This window comes from Macrosteles quadrilineatus, unplaced genomic scaffold (assembly GCF_028750875.1).
Source record: "Macrosteles quadrilineatus isolate MER2022 unplaced genomic scaffold, UCM_ALF_1.0 Scaffold_3__2_contigs__length_128488019, whole genome shotgun sequence".
NCBI classification, from domain to species: Eukaryota; Metazoa; Arthropoda; class Insecta; order Hemiptera; family Cicadellidae; genus Macrosteles; species Macrosteles quadrilineatus.
The window spans coordinates 69551946-69570048 of record NW_026542596.1 but is presented as its reverse complement, the minus strand read 5'-3'; the positions used below and the strand labels follow the sequence as shown (position 1 = coordinate 69570048).

The 18103-nt window shown below is 35.8% G+C and overlaps 1 protein-coding gene across 1 annotated transcript in view; it reads right to left on the bottom strand.

The window, feature by feature from the left end:
• The window catches only part of LOC128989287 (RING finger protein 17-like), a 199596-nt gene extending 184310 nt beyond the window's left edge, over positions 1-15286 (bottom strand). Inside the window, exons 1-2 of the mRNA XM_054411166.1 lie at positions 15065-15286; positions 6785-6929 (exon numbers count right to left, since the gene is read on the bottom strand). Of these exons, the coding sequence (XP_054267141.1) occupies positions 6785-6929; positions 15065-15128 (209 nt within the window). The 5' untranslated portion in view covers positions 15129-15286. The remainder of the gene's footprint in view (positions 1-6784; positions 6930-15064) is intronic.
• Between the last annotated feature and the right edge of the window lie 2817 nt (positions 15287-18103).

The following is an 18103-nucleotide window of genomic DNA, read 5'->3' as shown; positions in this document are numbered from 1 at the left end:
CGGAGTCATTCCGACGATCGTCCCATGACCGCGGAGTCATACCGACGATCGTCCCGTGACCGCGCAGTCATACCGACGATCGTCCCGTGACCGCGCAGTCATACCGACGATCGTCCCGTGACCGCGGAGTCATAACGACGAACGCGCCGTGACCACGGAGTCATACCGACGATCACGCCGTGACCGCGAGTCATACCGACGATCGCACCGTGACCGCAAGTCATACCGACGATCGCACCGTGACTGCGAGTCATAACGACGATCGCGCCATGACCACGGAGTCATAACGACAATCACGCCGTGACCGCGAGTCATACCAACGATCACCCCGTGACCGCGAGTCACAAGTTTCTATAGGTACCTGTAAATTGTTGTAACCAAACCATTTTTTTGTTTTTATAGATCAGTGCCAAAAACGGTAAAAATTGATTTCGTTTGTCTTTTTTGGTAACTGCAATACTCAAGACTTTCTTTTTTATGCACAGGAAAAAATTCCGTCCAAAATTCGGGAAGGAAATAAAAATCCCGTCCCGTCCTATCCCGAACTAAAAATTCAATCCTGTCCATCCCTATAACATAACCAACCAAACTTGCTGTACTATTTAAAAATTGCTTGGCGGAATGTTACACAGCAAGTTTGGTTAGTTATGTTAGGTTATTTTATTAGAACAGTTTCATTTCATTATTGTTTGTTGATATTGAACAATATTTATCGTAGTTGTCAGCTGAAATGTTTCAATTTGTTAATATCAATATATCGAGAAAAAAATCATCGATAATAATGAATGTTCCCTTTAACAGGAAAGTACCAGAATTTGTTTAGAAACCTAACATACCCATTAAACTCTAAAATTTTATAGAAGATGTTTAGAAACCTGGCATACCACCCATTGAACTCTAAAATTTTCTAGAAGATGTTTAGAAACCTGGCATACCCATTAAACTCTAAAATTTTCTAGAAGATGTTCAGTAACCTGGCATACCCAAAGTCCTGAACATGCCAGATTAGTGAGTGTAACAAGAAAAACATAAAAACTGATTCATCAAAATAATAACTAATATTTTAAGCAAGGCTAGTATTTTATTTAAAAAAGTGATACATTAAAAATACAAATACCCCCGCCAAAGCAAACCTGCAGACTAAGCGAATTTCCATTTGTCTGGTTAGATTTCCACTGAAAAATACTTCCTTAAAATTGTCACTTTATTTCCTAAAAAAATAATATTAATTTAAATGAGTACTTAGGTTTGCTGCTACAGGGAAGGTAATAAGGTGAGTTTTACTTTCTCCCCCTATACCATTATGGAGAAGGTATTGTTTTAATTGAAATTATTGAGATTTGAGTGGATATATCCGTTTTGGGCCCACCAGGACCCAAACAAGTGGTTTTCGAAGTGATGTCTGTGTTTATGTGTGTGTGGATGTGTAGAGATCTACAGACCACACCTGAAGTCCCAATTTTTATGAAATTTGGTATTTATGGATAGTATCTCCATGAGTTTTCTTTTACTTTTTTGAAATTTTGATTTTAGATGGTGATTCTCAAAAACCCATAAAATAACAGGAAAATCAAATTTTCTCAAACAGCACAAATACAAATTTAGTGTGTTATAGCCTTTTAAATTCTTAACAAAATGGTACAACTTCCATTGCTGTAAAAATTACCGTTTAAAAGTTATTCTAGATTGAGTGATTTTCCCATTAAAACCCCATAAAATAATGGAAAACAGGATCTTTTTCAATGCTGGTTTTGATTAAAATTAGTATATTATGATCCTTATAATTCTAAACAATATAGTGCACCGTAAAAATTATGGTTCAAAGGATTGCAACTTTTGTGATTTTCCCTATAAAATATTATACGTAAACTCCAACAGCTTACCCATTATAAAGGTTGATCACAAGCTAATGGGAGAAAGTATATGTGTAAGATTGCTGATACCGTTTATTTTATTGAAATGTTGATAGCTTAGTATAAAATAAACAAATTTGCAAAATTCAATCAATTCAACATCCATAAACAAGCAAACTACAACTGTTTACTTTTTCCCTATAAGAATAACATGGGAATTTTCAATTCAATTCAATTTGTTTATTTACGGAAAAAACCATTGTACAATAAATACCATATATACACAAATGCAAAGCTATACAATTGGTAAAAGTGCATGCATGCTTACACAAGAATCAATAAGCGCTTTATAATAAATAAGAAGTAATAATAAATAGTGCATGCATAGCAAATAACAAAAATAATTTCAAAACAACGATTGGCAATTACTGAGACAAGAATGGTGGTTTTAAATCAGAGCAGAACTAACATTCTGGAGATAAACAAGCAATAGTATATAGTAAGTACAAAAAGGGAACAAAGGTGAGCAGCTTTATTAATTTAGGTTATTTTAATTTAGCCTAAAGCGGTTATTTTAATTTAGGCTAGACTTTTTAGTAATTTTCTTCGTAACCCTCAGGCATGCAAAAATGCTTTCATATATTAAATTATTTGTTTTTATCTCTACAAAATAGTTTAAAATTAAATTTAAACTTTATATTTTTAGGGACAAAAATGGGAATAGCCAATTTCTTCCCCATAGAAACACCCCATAAACCCCCGTTCCTATACTCCGATCATGCTGGTTCGTGAACTCTTTTGAATAAACGTAAGTTTACACTAAATTTCACAAAACTTTATCCTTATAGGATCATTTTACCTCGAGTTATCACACTATTAAAACGAAAAACTAAATTGGTCCAAGGCCCAGGTCTTACCATGAAACCTAAGGTAACCTTAGGCTTATTCCCCATGAGGAAATTCGCTAAAACAACAGAAGATATTTCAATGAAATTTGAAACTTGCGTCTCAAAAACATTACCTGCCGATCAAAAAGATCCTGGGATTCTATAGGTTTTACCTTGTAAAAGTTTGGATTTCAAAATCATTACAATAGTAAAATGGTTCTATTTATTCAGAAGAACCAAACCGCTTTTTGCATTGTAATTTTGTATTGTATCGCAAAAAAGAAAGACTATAGGCTATGAAGTAACTCAACAATCAATGACTAACTATAAAATGGTTTATGTTACCCTTTGCATCAAACGATCTGTTAGCATCTGTAGTTAGCATCAACTACAGCTGTTTCATGCCGCTGGGGCACATCACATCTTCAGGTTGTAGAATGTTAAAATAAATATGCTTTCATCTGTGGATGAGTTTGTCAAGATATATAATGTCTATTATACACAAAATTCACAAAAACACAAACTTGCCAAGTGACAAACACACGAGGTAGGCGTTGGTGTATGAGGAAAGCATATTTATTTGTCCCAGCCGCATGAAATAGCTCGAGTTGATGCTAACTACACATGGATCATTTGACGTTAAAGATAATATAAACCATTTTATATTGCAATTTTCAATCCAGAGGCTTATCCAATCAATTGGGACCGTTCAGATAATCAAAAATTCGGTAAACTGGATTTTTACTGAAATTCAGGGTATTATACACAAAATAGGTAAGGTGAGCTTTAAATATATAGCGATCCAGGAACGCACCTAGCCAAGTGCTATCTTGCAATCGAAAAATTCACAGATCATGGAAGTTTAAATGATTATGTTTCCATGACCTACAAGATCGTGGGACATAGGCAAAATTTTACCACACAAGAATTATTAAGATGGTTCCGTGAGGGCAGAGGCACTAAAGAGGTTTTGGATTTTGTCAAATCACAGCTTCTGCCTTCTTCAATAAATATCTCTATTGCTGGGATTTTAGGTTTTTAGCGAATTTCCCTATAGGGAAGTAACTTAGCTATTACCGTAGGTCTCATGGTAAGACCTAAGCCCGGGACCGATTTACTTTTTTCATTTTGATGTCCCCAGAGGCCAAAAACACCATTCGTTCAAATTTTTATATATCTATATATAGAGATATATTTTGTTATTGTATACATCAATGAGGGCTACTTTAAATGTTACTAAGCAAATTATATTAGCAAATTAATAGGGTACTGTGGTATTTTGATTTGCTTAGTAATAGAGATATATTATATATATATATATTATATGTGTCCATCCGCACGATAACTTGAGTAATTTTTGTCCGATTTTGATAAAATTTGGATTGAAGGTGTAAGGCGGGATAAACTTGAATGAGTTTGCGAACCAGCATGATCGGACTATGGGAACGGGGGTTTATGGGGGGTTTTATGGGGTAAAAATAGGTTTTCCCCATTTTTGACCCTAAAAACACAAAATTTCACAATTTCTTTTTAAATCATTTTGTAGAGCTTAAAAAAACAAATAATTTAGTATATTGAAGCGTTATTATGCGCCTAATTGTTACGGAGAAAATTCAAAAAAATTGTAATTTTTAAATTCCCATGTTATTCTTATGGAGAATAAGTCAACTGTTGTAGTTTGCTTGTTTATGAACATATTTTGATCAAATTTGGAAAATATATTAATTTCTTACTAAACCACAGTACCTTTTAATATTTTACATTAAAAAAAAACTTTTTTACCCTCCCTGTTGCAGCAAACCTAAGTACTCATTAAACTAATTCTGTTTAAATCTATATAAATAAAATTAGAGTTTTGTCTGTACATTGCTCAGAATCATAAACTTTTAGGTTATTTTTACGTTTTATACATTAGAGAAACCGAAACAAGTCTCATCTAAATTTCTGTCTGTCTTCATGTCTGTTACGACCCAAGAGCCATTTTACGCGGCCTACTCCTGAAAAACGAGAGTACCTACCAAAATTCAAGTTCGACAAGTTGGCGAAATTGTCTTTAGCCATTAAAATATGGCGTCACCACTTTGTAAATAAAATAACGGACGTTTAAAAACCCAATTTTGTGCGATTTTTTGTAAATTTTTCTCCCAATGTTTAGCACATATTCTTCTATGAAATAACGAACAGCTGTTCAAATCAAGATTATTTCTTCTAGCTGTCACTGATATGTTTACATTGAATGTTGTTTACAAATACCGCAACCATTTCCGATCACGTTTTGAAAGCAAATCCAAACCAATTAGGATTAAAAACGTTTTTCCTTACATAACGGATTTAATTAATCGCAAGTGCAATAATATGTAGGGTAACAGTAAATGAAAATAGAGATTCTTTGTGTATAAAATTGTTCTTAAGTTTTGATAACCGGGAAATAGACCTTGAATCAGTGTTGTATATTGCTGGGAAACTTACATTTTTTAAATGAGCGTTTTCAGTCGAGACTCGGCACACGACCGACGCGCGTCTACTTGTCTATAGTAAAAATATAAAAGTAGGCCTACTGTGTATTTATGTTTTATTCGTCATGTGTATAAGTGTACAGTTTGTGTATGTGTTTCAAAAACTCCAAGACGCACCTAATGGGGAAGCTCAAGACCTTTAGGACTGATGATGGCGATTTAATTTCACCGAAATGCATCTCCTGTAATAGGATACATTAGGATCGACCAGCGGACAAAGGTAATTTAGCCTTTTATTGATTGTCATACTGATCCGGAACAACAACAAACGACATAAAATGAAGTTATGTATAATAAATAGTTTGGCCAGCATATCTGAAAATATGCAAACTAACAGCTGTTCTTTATATAAGAAGGTTTCAACTGATTACTATAAGATCCCCGTGCGTAGAACGAGTACACAGCTAGTAGGGAATAAATGTGATATTTTTAAGGAGACATTTTAGTTTAAATCCAATCAGGCAGATGGAAATTCGCTAAGTCTGCAGGTTTGCTGCGGCGGGGGTATTTTCTCTTTCTGTAAGGGATTTGGCGATTTGGATTGTTAAGTTCTACTTTAAATACTACAGAGTAGTTCAGTTCTGCCAGCAGTTGTATTCTAGTAGGTATCATGCAATTACAAACCTTCTAATTGATGTAACAATATCCATTAGTTTACACACACACACAGCCTGATTAATGTCAACAACTGCACACTGTGTAATGAGAAATGGAACTGTTTAAAAACAAAACCAATTGTTTCACAGTCACTAACAGATTTTCGTACAGTCTGATGGATTCATCACAAAATATAGTTTGTATCAAACGTGACATTAGTTTAGATATTGGTTTTGTTCTCAACATAAGACAGTCAAAAGAAGAACTAAACAGCAGAATGAAAAGGCAGGTTAGTAACAGGATTCAGGAGGAACAAGATTAGTCCAATCATTTTAGGTAAAAATACCCCTCTACCTAGAAATAATTCCCTAAGTGATGAAACTTTGCACATGTGTAGTTGGGTACTAGTACCCAGTAACTACATAACATTCGTGCATGCTGTGCTACGGTCGCCATCTTGGAAAATGGTGGCCAATTTTCACTTGTTTGCCCACATTTCACTAATTGTTGGAAATACAGAAATATTATTCATACAAAAGTTGAAGAAGACCCTATCTCTAACGGTTTGATAAAAATTGAAATTAATATTTCAAAAAACATTGTGAAACAATATTTTGTGACCAATATTGTTTTTTTTTGTTTTTTTTTTATTTATTTGTGTGAAATATGGACAAAAAGTGAAAATCTGCCACCATTTTCCAAGATGGCGGCCGTAGCACGGCAGGCACGAGTTGATTTTTAATACTTTGTTGTTACTGGGTACTAGTACTAGACATGTGCAAAGTTTTACCACCTAGGGAACTATTTCCACCTAAAACCCTAATATGACTGGACTAGATATGGATCACATTAGGACTGGTCAGGAGGAAATCTTTAAAGGAACTAAAGTAGAAGACACACATGTAAATTTTAAATAAACCTTTCAACTCACAATTTCTTTGTTTCAGATATCTTTGCACATGATGGGCATGTCAAGGAGCCGTTAGACTTAAAGCCGTTGGTCAGACACCCTTCACAAATTGAATGCCCACACTGAAGAATACGTGGGCATTTGTGGCCATAGGGATTTACAGCATCTACAAAAGTTACACGTAGGTAATTATTTAAGGAGTTTACTAAAGTGATGAACTGGAAGAGAACAGGTGTTAGTATAAGATACACTGGTATAAAATATCACCCACAGCCTAGACCTGTAGGTGAGATGTTACTAATACTTGTCTCTGTATCTCATTTAATTTTATCCTAAATGTATATAGAGAGTAAATAAAAGAAACGTCTTATAACACTTAAAAGATATATTTACACTTATACTGTTACTCAGAAGATGGTAAATATACAAAAAAGATAGTAAGTGGTGATCGATTTCGATTGGACACTCCAATCATCATCAGACCCAATAGGGGAAAGTCTATCTTTGGTACAGTTGTCCATCGATAAACCAACATTTTGTAGTTTGCAGACACAGGTCTACTGCGCCGGCGGCAGTCTTATCGGCAGAAACGACCCAAGTCTTCTTTGTGATTGGTCACGAAGGAGTTGTTTGATAAACAGTAGACTCCCGATTATCCACAAGTGAATTTATAACGATTGCAAAAAAATATATGTACGTTATACAGTAACGACCAAGAAGTTTAGCATCTCCATCATATCACAGTTTGACTATTGCAGATAAGAGTTGCTTCAACAACCAGTGTAGAGTCACCGATTACAATTATTGAGTTCATAAGTTACATTTTGTGTGTTATGTATTAAATTCGCATATAAACACGGTTGAGTGCTGAAAACCTGTAATCAGGTATTCGCCAATGAATGGGGGCGAAGCTCTGGCGCGCCACCGAACGCAATTTGCATTCAAATATTTCAGTCTGACGAATCACAAAAGAGCAGCGGTGTTTGTTCTGCGTTACCCCGAGATTGGACGTAGTTCACTGATACACCCGAAGGTAGCAGCATTGCCTGGATGCGTAGCCAGTGTCTTTGTACTGTGACTCGAAGAGAGAAAAATCCCCGAAACCGGGACAATAGCATTGCCAGACAGGATTTTATGGGAAATTTTAGTACCAACCTAAACCAAACTAAAGCTCGCATTCTAAGCTACAGACTGGCAAGGATTTTAACGTTCCCTGGCAATGGCTGAGCTCATACTGAACTAATGTAGTGGGAGTGGCACAACTACATCTATAGATGTAGGCTTATAGGAGCACTCGTCGTGACGCACTATATCAATAAATGTAGCCCGCACTCAACGTGTTAAAAGATATCTACATTGCATATCAAACGAGTTATTAGTACCAACATCTACCTGTAGGTATTTAAGATTCAACTTCTATAAATTCCAAGTCGATGTTATCTATTTCGTGGGCATTTTAAGTTATGTCTGCTTATCCACAATCACTCAGCTGCTCATTATCAATCAGGAATCTACTTGATTACTGATGTTTGAAACAAACCAGGTTTCGTCCAAACCATGTCTCATCCTATGAAGTGGATGACTCAGCGTAATTTAGTGCACTTTTACCGACCATTGAGGAACATTCCTGTGGACTATTTTTTCAGTATTAATGTAGGCCTTGTTGCCATATTGTTCTTGTATTCATGTTAAGTGTTTTGTGCTCTTAAGGTGTTAATTATTTGACAAAATCAGAGGATGAATCATTTTCGGTCCTGAAAGATGTGACTATGGCTTAACAGAAGCCAAAACATGGGTCATCCACTAAGTGCTAGAACACAAAATATGGTATGTATAACAAAACAATCCTCAACTCCACACTATTCCCTTACCGTTCATTTTATTTAGTTCCCTTGAACCACATACAAACATAACACAAAAATAAGGTACACAGTTCACAACAGTTCTTAATTTGGTTAAAACTCACTAACCTTGGTTGTTCTCAGTAAACCGCTTAATAAAACTGAAAAATATTCTCTAGGCCTACTGTACACAACAAAACTGCCTTTATAAGAACTTTAATCCCTCTAACTCCACACTATTCCCTTACCATTCATGTTATTTAGTTCTCTTGAACCACATACAAACACAACACAAAAATAAAGTACATAGTTCACTACTTGGTAACAGCTCCTAATCTATACTTATTTAATACGCAAGCAGATTTTTTGTGACAACTACTCCTCAGAAACTACTGAACCGATTGACATGTTTTTGGTGTCATTGGAAAGAGCGTAACGTGAAGTTGTGCAGGAAACTTTCTTTTTAGAGAAATGATGAGAGAGTGAGGCCTTGGAGCCCTTTAAAGTGTTGTATTCCTCCATAAGATTAACATTGGAAACGAAAATTGTTATGAAACTCCAGCTGTTGTCAGAAATCAAAAGTGAGAAGAGGAGCATGTTAATTGTAAACAGTCAATAAGTTTGCTAATTTAACAGTTTGCTTCAAACATTTGCTGACTTGGTTGAAATTCGTTTTAAAATAACGCCTGTAATATTTAGAAATTGCTCGAATTCGAGCAACAGGGACACTAGTTTGGTTAAAACTCACTATCCTTTGTTGTTCTCAGTAAACCGCAATTTAATAAAACTTAAAAACATTCAACTGTACAAATTTCAAAAAAAATCTTAGTTGACTACATAGTACATAATTATTTAAATTTATTTAATAGGTAACAGCAAAAGTGTTTTAATGGGAAGAAATGGTTTCAATGACTTTTAATAAAAAGGCCAAAAGTTAAAACGGTGACATCTTGATGATACTTTCAGTACAGATATTAGGATTTAACGGTGACATCTTGATGATACTTTCAGTACAGATATTAGGATTTAACAACATTTTCTCGGTTAAGAACAAGTTTGTGAGCTTTTAAGACAGTTTAAATTTGAGCAATCATCATGACACAAAAATCTATTTCATGTCTATTGCTTGGTTGAAACCAAGCAACTAAGTTAACTGTAAGTTATAGGGTAATAACATTAAGAAAATTTGTCATTGATTAATTTGTGAAGGATAAAAATGTAGGCTAATGTAGGCCTTGATAGTACTTAAAAGCTACAGCTAATGGGTTTGCCTTTTAACCCTATTATTGCCCTGGCCAGATTTATGCCAAAATGCTGAATGCCGTGGCAATTTTGACCATTTTGCAGAGGTTTTTTTTAACAGTTCGCAGTGCCTAAAGTACCATTGATAACCTAGTCATAATCATACTTGTTTTGTTTAGCAAAGAAAGGAGATTTAGAATAAAATAAAATTAAAATAAAATACCAGGAATCCCTGTTGGTGGATTTTTTGTAAAATAGTAAAATATAAAAATAAATTCAAATTTTTTAAATAAATTTCACACCTAGCATTTTTACACCAAATTTTTACAGACAATCTAAGATATATGAAATGTAAGTAATTTATTTCCCTACATGAAAATGTGATTGATTTGTTTCAAAAATGCAGTAATTTTTTTATAGGGGGAAATACGGAAATTGGGGAAAATCAACAAATTTGGTCTGAAAATTTGAAACATACAAATATAATCAGAGGAGGTTATACAATTTATATACAAAGGCATTATTCTGGCGTGAGACACACATAATACCATTGTAGGCTAGGCTATGATTAAGGCCTAGGCTAGGCCTATAGGCATAACCTCTAAACAATCACTAGGCTATATCAATAACACAAAATTTGGACATAAATAATAATATCCCAGCGTAATATGGATAAACACTACTACTAACTCATACACCCTGACAATAGGCCCTACACTTCTTTTACACTAACCTCTGATGAAAATCAGCACAGATAATAATGTAGCCGCACCAGGGGTGCCCAGAGGGGGGGTACTGTGGCACAAACTTTTCGGGGGGATATTTTTTTGCTAGCTGTCATAATGAATTTATAATTTTGTATAAGCAGCCCAAAAAAGTACGGTAGTTCACTATCAACACCAACAACATTTTGCCATTCTTAATTAAGGTTGCTTGTAAGAATGGTAAAAACGCACCTAGTTAGACAATCCTTAACATGTACGGTAGGGTCAAATTTGACTTGCTACATATGTTTTGGCGGTTCTTTAACTCAACAATCGTCAGGCTTACAAAAATATCCACTTCTGGAGGTGTCATCAGTGTACGTAACAAACATTTAACGCAAAACGATTACAGATAGGCCTATCAATTCACGCGTGTAAATTGCCGTCAGCAAGACTGGAAGTAAACTGAATCAGGTTAAGGTTATGATGGACCGATGTGGTCTTTGGATTGTCGTCTGCGTTTTCAACAGCTGATATTGGACCATTAGTGATTGAGAAGAGTGTAGAAAGTATAATTGGATTCATAATTAATCAAGTGTTTTCACTCAAAATTTGTCTATGCTGTCCCTAGTATTATGTATTTAAATATTTCAAACTTTTCCAAAGTAGGCCTAATTGATTAAAGGAAATTTTTTCCCGCAGTAATGTAGAATTTTTATATATCTAGCATTAAAGTGGTTATTATTGTCGAAATAATTTTGAATGTGAAACTCAATTATGAATCCCTTTATATTTTCAACACTCTTCTCCGTCACTACACTACAATTCCAACATAAGCTGTAGATAACACAGACGACAATCCAGAGACCACGTCGGTCCGCCATAACCTGATTCTTAGTTTACTTCCAGTTCTGCACGCGGCAATGTACTTGCGTTAATTGATAGGCCTATCTGTTATCGTTTAGTGTTTTTTGTTTAATGTTTGTAACATATTCTGACAACACCTCCTAAAGTGGGTCCTTTTGTAAGCCTGACGATGGTGGAGTTAAAGAACCGCCAAAACACTACCATTATTATCATAAAACGCAAACCTGGGGCTATCAAAATGAATTATAAGATTACCGTACTTCGTCACAAAACCTTTTTTAGTGCTGGTGGCAATTAAGGTATTGAGGGTATTTTTCCTGGCGATTATTGTAGAAGGCAGCCTGGGAGTGGCGAGCAACGCCTCCTAGTCTGCCCTATTTCGTGAACTAATTTTGAAACCAGATACTTTTTGCCAAAGTATTATTCGAGCACTTAAAGTTATTTGAATTCTTAAACCCTATAAAAATGTACACCACCTAAATATATTGTACAGTTACAGTACTGTGTTGGAGTAGAGTAATTCACAGAGTATATTGTTGAACGTTTTGAAGACGTTGCCTATTGTAATACTGAGCTTGTGTTGGCTGACAATTCAGGTTGTAATTGTAAATTTAAAAACTTATAATTCGTCCATTAATTAGATATTTAACTTTGTATTGTTAAATGACGTTTCCTATTAGCCTAAATATTTAATATTGATTATCAGCAAGTTTGTTTTTTTTTACCTCAAGTTTACTATTTAAATACTTTTAAAATGCTCGTTCCATTTTATGATTCCAGCGACCCACCTGAATCTTAATAGGTAGGTACTGAAAGGCATCAAAACATAGAGATAGAACATTTTCATATCTTCAAATAGATGACTCTCTTCAATCTAATGTCAATTTGGCTATCAACATATTTATTCGTGATTTAGAAACCGGCGGTTTGAGCAAAAACATAAAAAAACAGCTGATAACTTATCAAAAATATATTTTTCAGACTCCCTAACGTATGACAAATTTCTCTAAACAAACACAAAGAACAACTCATGTTCTATCCAATGGTAACAAACACTTCCTGTTATAGACAAAATTAAACTTGTACATTTTTATCAATAAAGCGTGTTTTAGGCTACAAGATTTTGTCGATTGCAGCTTGAAAATTTTAAGCGCGCAAAATATTGGGTAATTATTCCGTACAGGTGCCTCCAAACGAATTTTTAATTTTGATATCTTACTTTATAGTTTTTTACCTCCTGAATCCAAATATACCATTAATTTTCACCGCTGATGAATATTTCTCAAGATATCGCTGAAAAAACATACTTAACATTACAATAAACAAGGTAGGATGGATGACATTTACAAGTGGAATGTACTATGGGTTAAGTAAACCAACCAGCTGATTGTTTTCAATCATGGTCAAGCAAATGGAAGTGACAACTTTTATTAGCTAACTCTGATTCTGCAATATGAAAATCACCTGATTAAGTTACACTTTTCACTTTCTAAGGCCAATAAGTTAAAAATTTATTATTGTTACCAGTATTTGATCCTTATTAATGATTTATTGATTTATATTTCACCGTTTAGAAATTACATACTAAAATGGTGCTATTCTAACATAACCTAACCTAACCAAACCTCTAGAATGTGTAAGCAAACTCTTTTTGATGTCAGAAAAGGCATGTCAGGGTGATAGGTCGTGCTTTATGTGAATTGGTGACTGCATTAAGTCCTTTGAAGGTAGGTTAGATTAGGTAAGTTAAAGTTTAGGTTATAATGTATCGAGTTGTTAGTTTATGTCGCCTGCAGACTGTTTTTGTAAAATTAAAATCCAGAAAAAACACTTCAAATTACGATTTAAAAAATGCAAGCATTTTTGAAATAGTAATTTGAAATGTTTTTCTCAGGATTTTAATTTTACAAAAACAGTCTGCAGGCGACATAAACTAACAACTCGATACATTAACCTAAACTTTACCTTCCTAATCTAACCTAACTTCAAAACACTTAATGCAGTCACCAATTCACATATAGCACGACCTACCACCCTGACATGCCTAAATAAGAACTACGAGTAATTAGTCCATTATTCCATCTATATCTCCATAATGTGACGAAATTCCTATTAAACATTAAGTAAACATTAAGTTATTGACTATAGAATCACTTGATATGTTTCTACAAATAAAGGCGGCCGTGTCTACAACGATGTTATTATCTTTAGTCAATGATGTTATTCTTCTCATCAACCATGTTACTCTCTTCACTTAACTTAATCTGAACTTGTAATGGCGACGGCGTAGCAGAAAGTAACAGCTAGCACTACGCAACACGCATGAGTAGGTACGAATGAGTATTTTGTTTTGTATTTTATTTGTAGTGAAGTAAAATGTCGTCAATAGGCATATTGCCGGTGACAGAATCAGAATGAGTTAATGGAGTTCAAAAGTTGTTACTTCCAGTTGTTCTTGTCGTGTGGTTGAAAACAATCAGCTGTAAGTAGGCTTAAGGCTTAGTTAACCTACAGTTCATTCCACTTGTAAATGTCATCCATCCTAACTTGTTTATTGTAATGTTAGGTATGTTTTACGGCGATATCTTGAGAAATATTCATCAGCGGTGAAAATTAATGGTATATTTGGATTCAGGAGGTAAAAAACTATAAAGTAAGATATCAAAATTAAAAATTCATTTGGAGGCACCTGTACGGAATAAATACCAAATATTGTTCAAATTAACTTAAAATATAGCATTTATACTGATCTGTTAACTTAAGCTTAAGTTAGTGCCACGACGTTCATTTATGAAAATAAAAGTTCAGAATCTCTTCTTTCCAACGGTATAAAAATTATTACGCTTCTGGATCATTTTCATTGTGTAATACCGTAAGCATTTGGAAATTAATGTCCAAACCTGGCCGGGGAACGAGCGCACACACCAAACCGCAGACTAAAAAGTCGGCGGAAGGCAGTCCTAGGGTTAAACACATTTAAAGCTTTAGTCCTAACTTACCGCTAAGTAGGCCTATGGAGTAGGCCTAAACTTAGTCAGGTACTAAGTTAAGTAGGCTACCTAGGCCTAGCTAGCCTGCTAATTTACATTACGGTAAGAAAATATGTCTTATTTGACAGTAAACGGCAAAGAGACCTAGGTAATGAGACCAACAACATTCCTTGGAAGAAGGAATATCATCTTAACACTTAAGTTAAATATGGGCTGCACTTTACTTGACGTCCTACACTCATTCGAATGAAAATATCGATCGATATATCGATTAATTGATTGCTTCATTCGATATATCGTTTGGTAAGTTAGGTAAGGTTAACCTAACCTAACTAACCAAACGATATATCGAATGAAACAATCGAATGAAAATATCGAATCGAAAAAACAATCGAATGAGTGTAGGACGTCAAGTAAAGTGCAGCCTAAATATGTCCTAAAAAAGGCAATGAGACTTGGAACCAAGATTAGGCTACACCTGTGTCATAAGTTAGGCTAGGGCAAGACAATTTAGTTGTAAGGATGTCTAGCCTAGGCCTAGGTAACTTTCAGATGTTTTATCTATGCTTTCAGTCAGTCCATCAAATAATTTCCATTAAAAAGTCTTAAAAATCACATGGAAAGGGTAGGCTTAAATAAATTCAGACGTTCACTCACCTCTGAAGTAAAAACTCGTTGAGCACTGAACGCAGCGAGGTTCTTCTTGATTTAGCTTCTTCATGGTTAGTGGGTCCTATCCTAAATAAGATCAACAGGTGTGATTGAAATTGCTGTTTGGCCAAGATAGGCTAGACCAAAGTTACTTAAACCTCATCTTCTACAACGAGTCAGCAGGATTCCTATCGATGAAGACAGCGAAGACAACAAAGAAGAAACCTCTAGGAAAGAAGAGCTACTGAAGGATATTAAGGAATTTGTCGATGAATTGTCAAACAAAACAACGAAACCAAACACAGAAGGCCAAGGCCCTTCAGATCCCATGAAACAAGTGCCTGATCCGGAGAATAAACAAGATGAAATTGCGACCCCAATGGGTGGTGACTTAAAAACTACAGATAATACAAAAACTGAAGAACTGGAGAATCGTAATGAAACTAAGCCCTTAAGTAAATCCAACTTTCAGAACAGTCAAGAAAATCATCTCAAGGACAAACCAGCACGTTTATCCAAGACAGTACCTGTATTTAAATGGGGGTTAAAGTTTGACAATGAATCAGGTCAGAGCGTAGGTGCGTTTCTAGAAAGAGTAGAGGAACTTAGAAGAGCTCGTGGGTTGAGTGAGGAGGATTTATTTGAATCTGCGGTAGATTTGTTTTCCGGGTCGGCATTGATATGGTACCGTTCAACAATCTCAAGAATTGACTCCTGGCATGCTCTATGCACCGAAATGAAGATTGTGTTTCAGAGTCCTGACTATGATTACATGCTACTTCAAGAGATAATGAGTCGGAATCAAGGGGAAAATGAATCCATAGACATGTATCTTGCAGCGATGGAGGGGCTTTATGGGAGATTGTCAGAGAAACAACCAGAGGTACTAAAGTTGCAGCAAATGATTAAAAACCTAAACCCTTACCTTCAAGAAAAATTGTGCATGTTCAACATCAGAAACCTGGAAGAACTTCGAGATATGGGAAGGAAAGCAGAGTTAGGAAAACTACGAGCAAGTTATCAATCTCAGTCACAACGCTCTAAAGCCTTAGAACCTGACCTAGCTTACAAAGGACACTCAAGATACAAATCAGATTGGAAGACTACAGACACCAAGAAATTATCAGCCTTACAAAATAAACAGACTACCGGAGAATCACACCCAACGATAAAATGCTGGAATTGTTCAAGAGAGGGCCACAGATTTTCAGAATGCAGGAAGGAGAGAGGGAAATTTTGCTATTCTTGTGGAACACCAAATATTCGGAAGCCAGAATGTCCTCGGTGCAATCCTACTATTCCAAAAAACGCATAAGCTTGGGGGCCGGTAATGAAATTGCTGACTCCCAGGAAATTAATAAAATTCTGAAAATTAGCTATGTCATCACCTCCAGTGAAAATGATCCTAGGCCTTACTTGGATGTCAGGATATTCGGGAAATCAATTAAAGCACTTCTAGATTCCGGTGCCTCGAGCACTGTGTTAGGAAACCAAGGTTTATGGATATTAGACCGATTCCCTGCCAAACTAAAAGAATTTTCATCCAAGGTTGTTGAAACGGCTGATGGTAAACAACATTTAATTAAGGGGAAGATAATCATCCCGATAACCTTAGAAGGGAGAACACGAGAAATTGCCGTGATAGTAGTACCCACTTTACCACAAGGCTTGATCCTAGGCATAGACTTCTGGGAAAGGATGCAACTAGTCACTAATATGGCAGAGAAAACCTGGGAATTCGCTCCAAAATTAAATTCCATGGAAGTTAAAGAGGGTCTTCAACCTAAGGAGTACTTATCTAAAAACCAAACTGAAATTTTGCAGAATTTAGTTGAAAAATATTTAGGAGACAACAAAAAGGTGTTAGGCCGCACTGATCTGGTCACCCATGTGATCGATACTGGTGATGCAAAACCAATTAAACAAAGGTATTATGCCGTTTCTCCGGCCAGACAAAAACTTATCAACGAAGAACTAGATAGAATGCTTGAGTTAGGGGTGGTTGAACCCTCCATGAGCGCTTGGTCGAGTCCCGTGATCCTTTTGGACAAGCCTGACGGTTCAAAACGATTTATAGTGGATTTCCGGAAGGTCAACGAGGTTACCAGAAGAGACGCATACCCACTACCCAGAGTAACTACCATCTTAGACCGTCTGAGAGATGCAAAATATCTAAGCTCTCTCGATATAAAACATGCGTATTGGCAAATCCCACTTGAAGAAGCTAGTAAAGATAAAACCGCTTTTACTATCCCAGGAAGAGGTTTGTTTCAATTCAACACAATGCCATTCGGTCTCCATAATGCGCCTGCCACCTGGCAACGATTTATTGATAATATTTTAGGCCCAACCTTAGAACCTTATGTATTCGTCTACTTAGACGACATTATTGCGGTAACGCCAACATTCGAACTTCATCTACAAGTATTGGAGAATATTTTCAAAAGACTTAAAGAAGCTAAACTGACCCTGAATAGGGACAAGTGTGTGTTATGTCGCCCTGAACTTAAGTATTTAGGCTATATTGTTGACCAGGGTGGTCTTAAGGTAGATCCAGATAAGGTAAAAGCAATATTGGACATCCCGATACCACGGAATCAGAAGGAAGTCAGACAGTTTTGCGGGACGGCCAGTTGGTACCGTAGGTTTATACCTGATTTCGCAACCAGAATACATCCTTTAACAAGCCTTCTACGGAAGAAAGTTCCATTCAAATGGACCGTTGAGGCCCAATCTGCTTTTAGGGATATAAGAGGATGCTTAGTTAAGGCCCCTATTTTGAGCTGTCCAGATTTTGACAAACCTTTCCTCATTTCGTGTGATGCTAGTGGGTTTGGATTAGGCGCTGTTTTAAGCCAAGAATTACCAGAAGGGGAGACAGTGATCGCTTATGCTAGTCGAGCCTTATCGAAAAATGAACAAAAATTCTCTGCTACCGAGAGAGAGTGCCTAGCAGTTGTGTGGGCGGTGGAAAAATTCAGAGCCTATGTGGAAGGTACAACTTTTACTGTCATAACGGACCACTACTCGTTACTCTGGCTACAT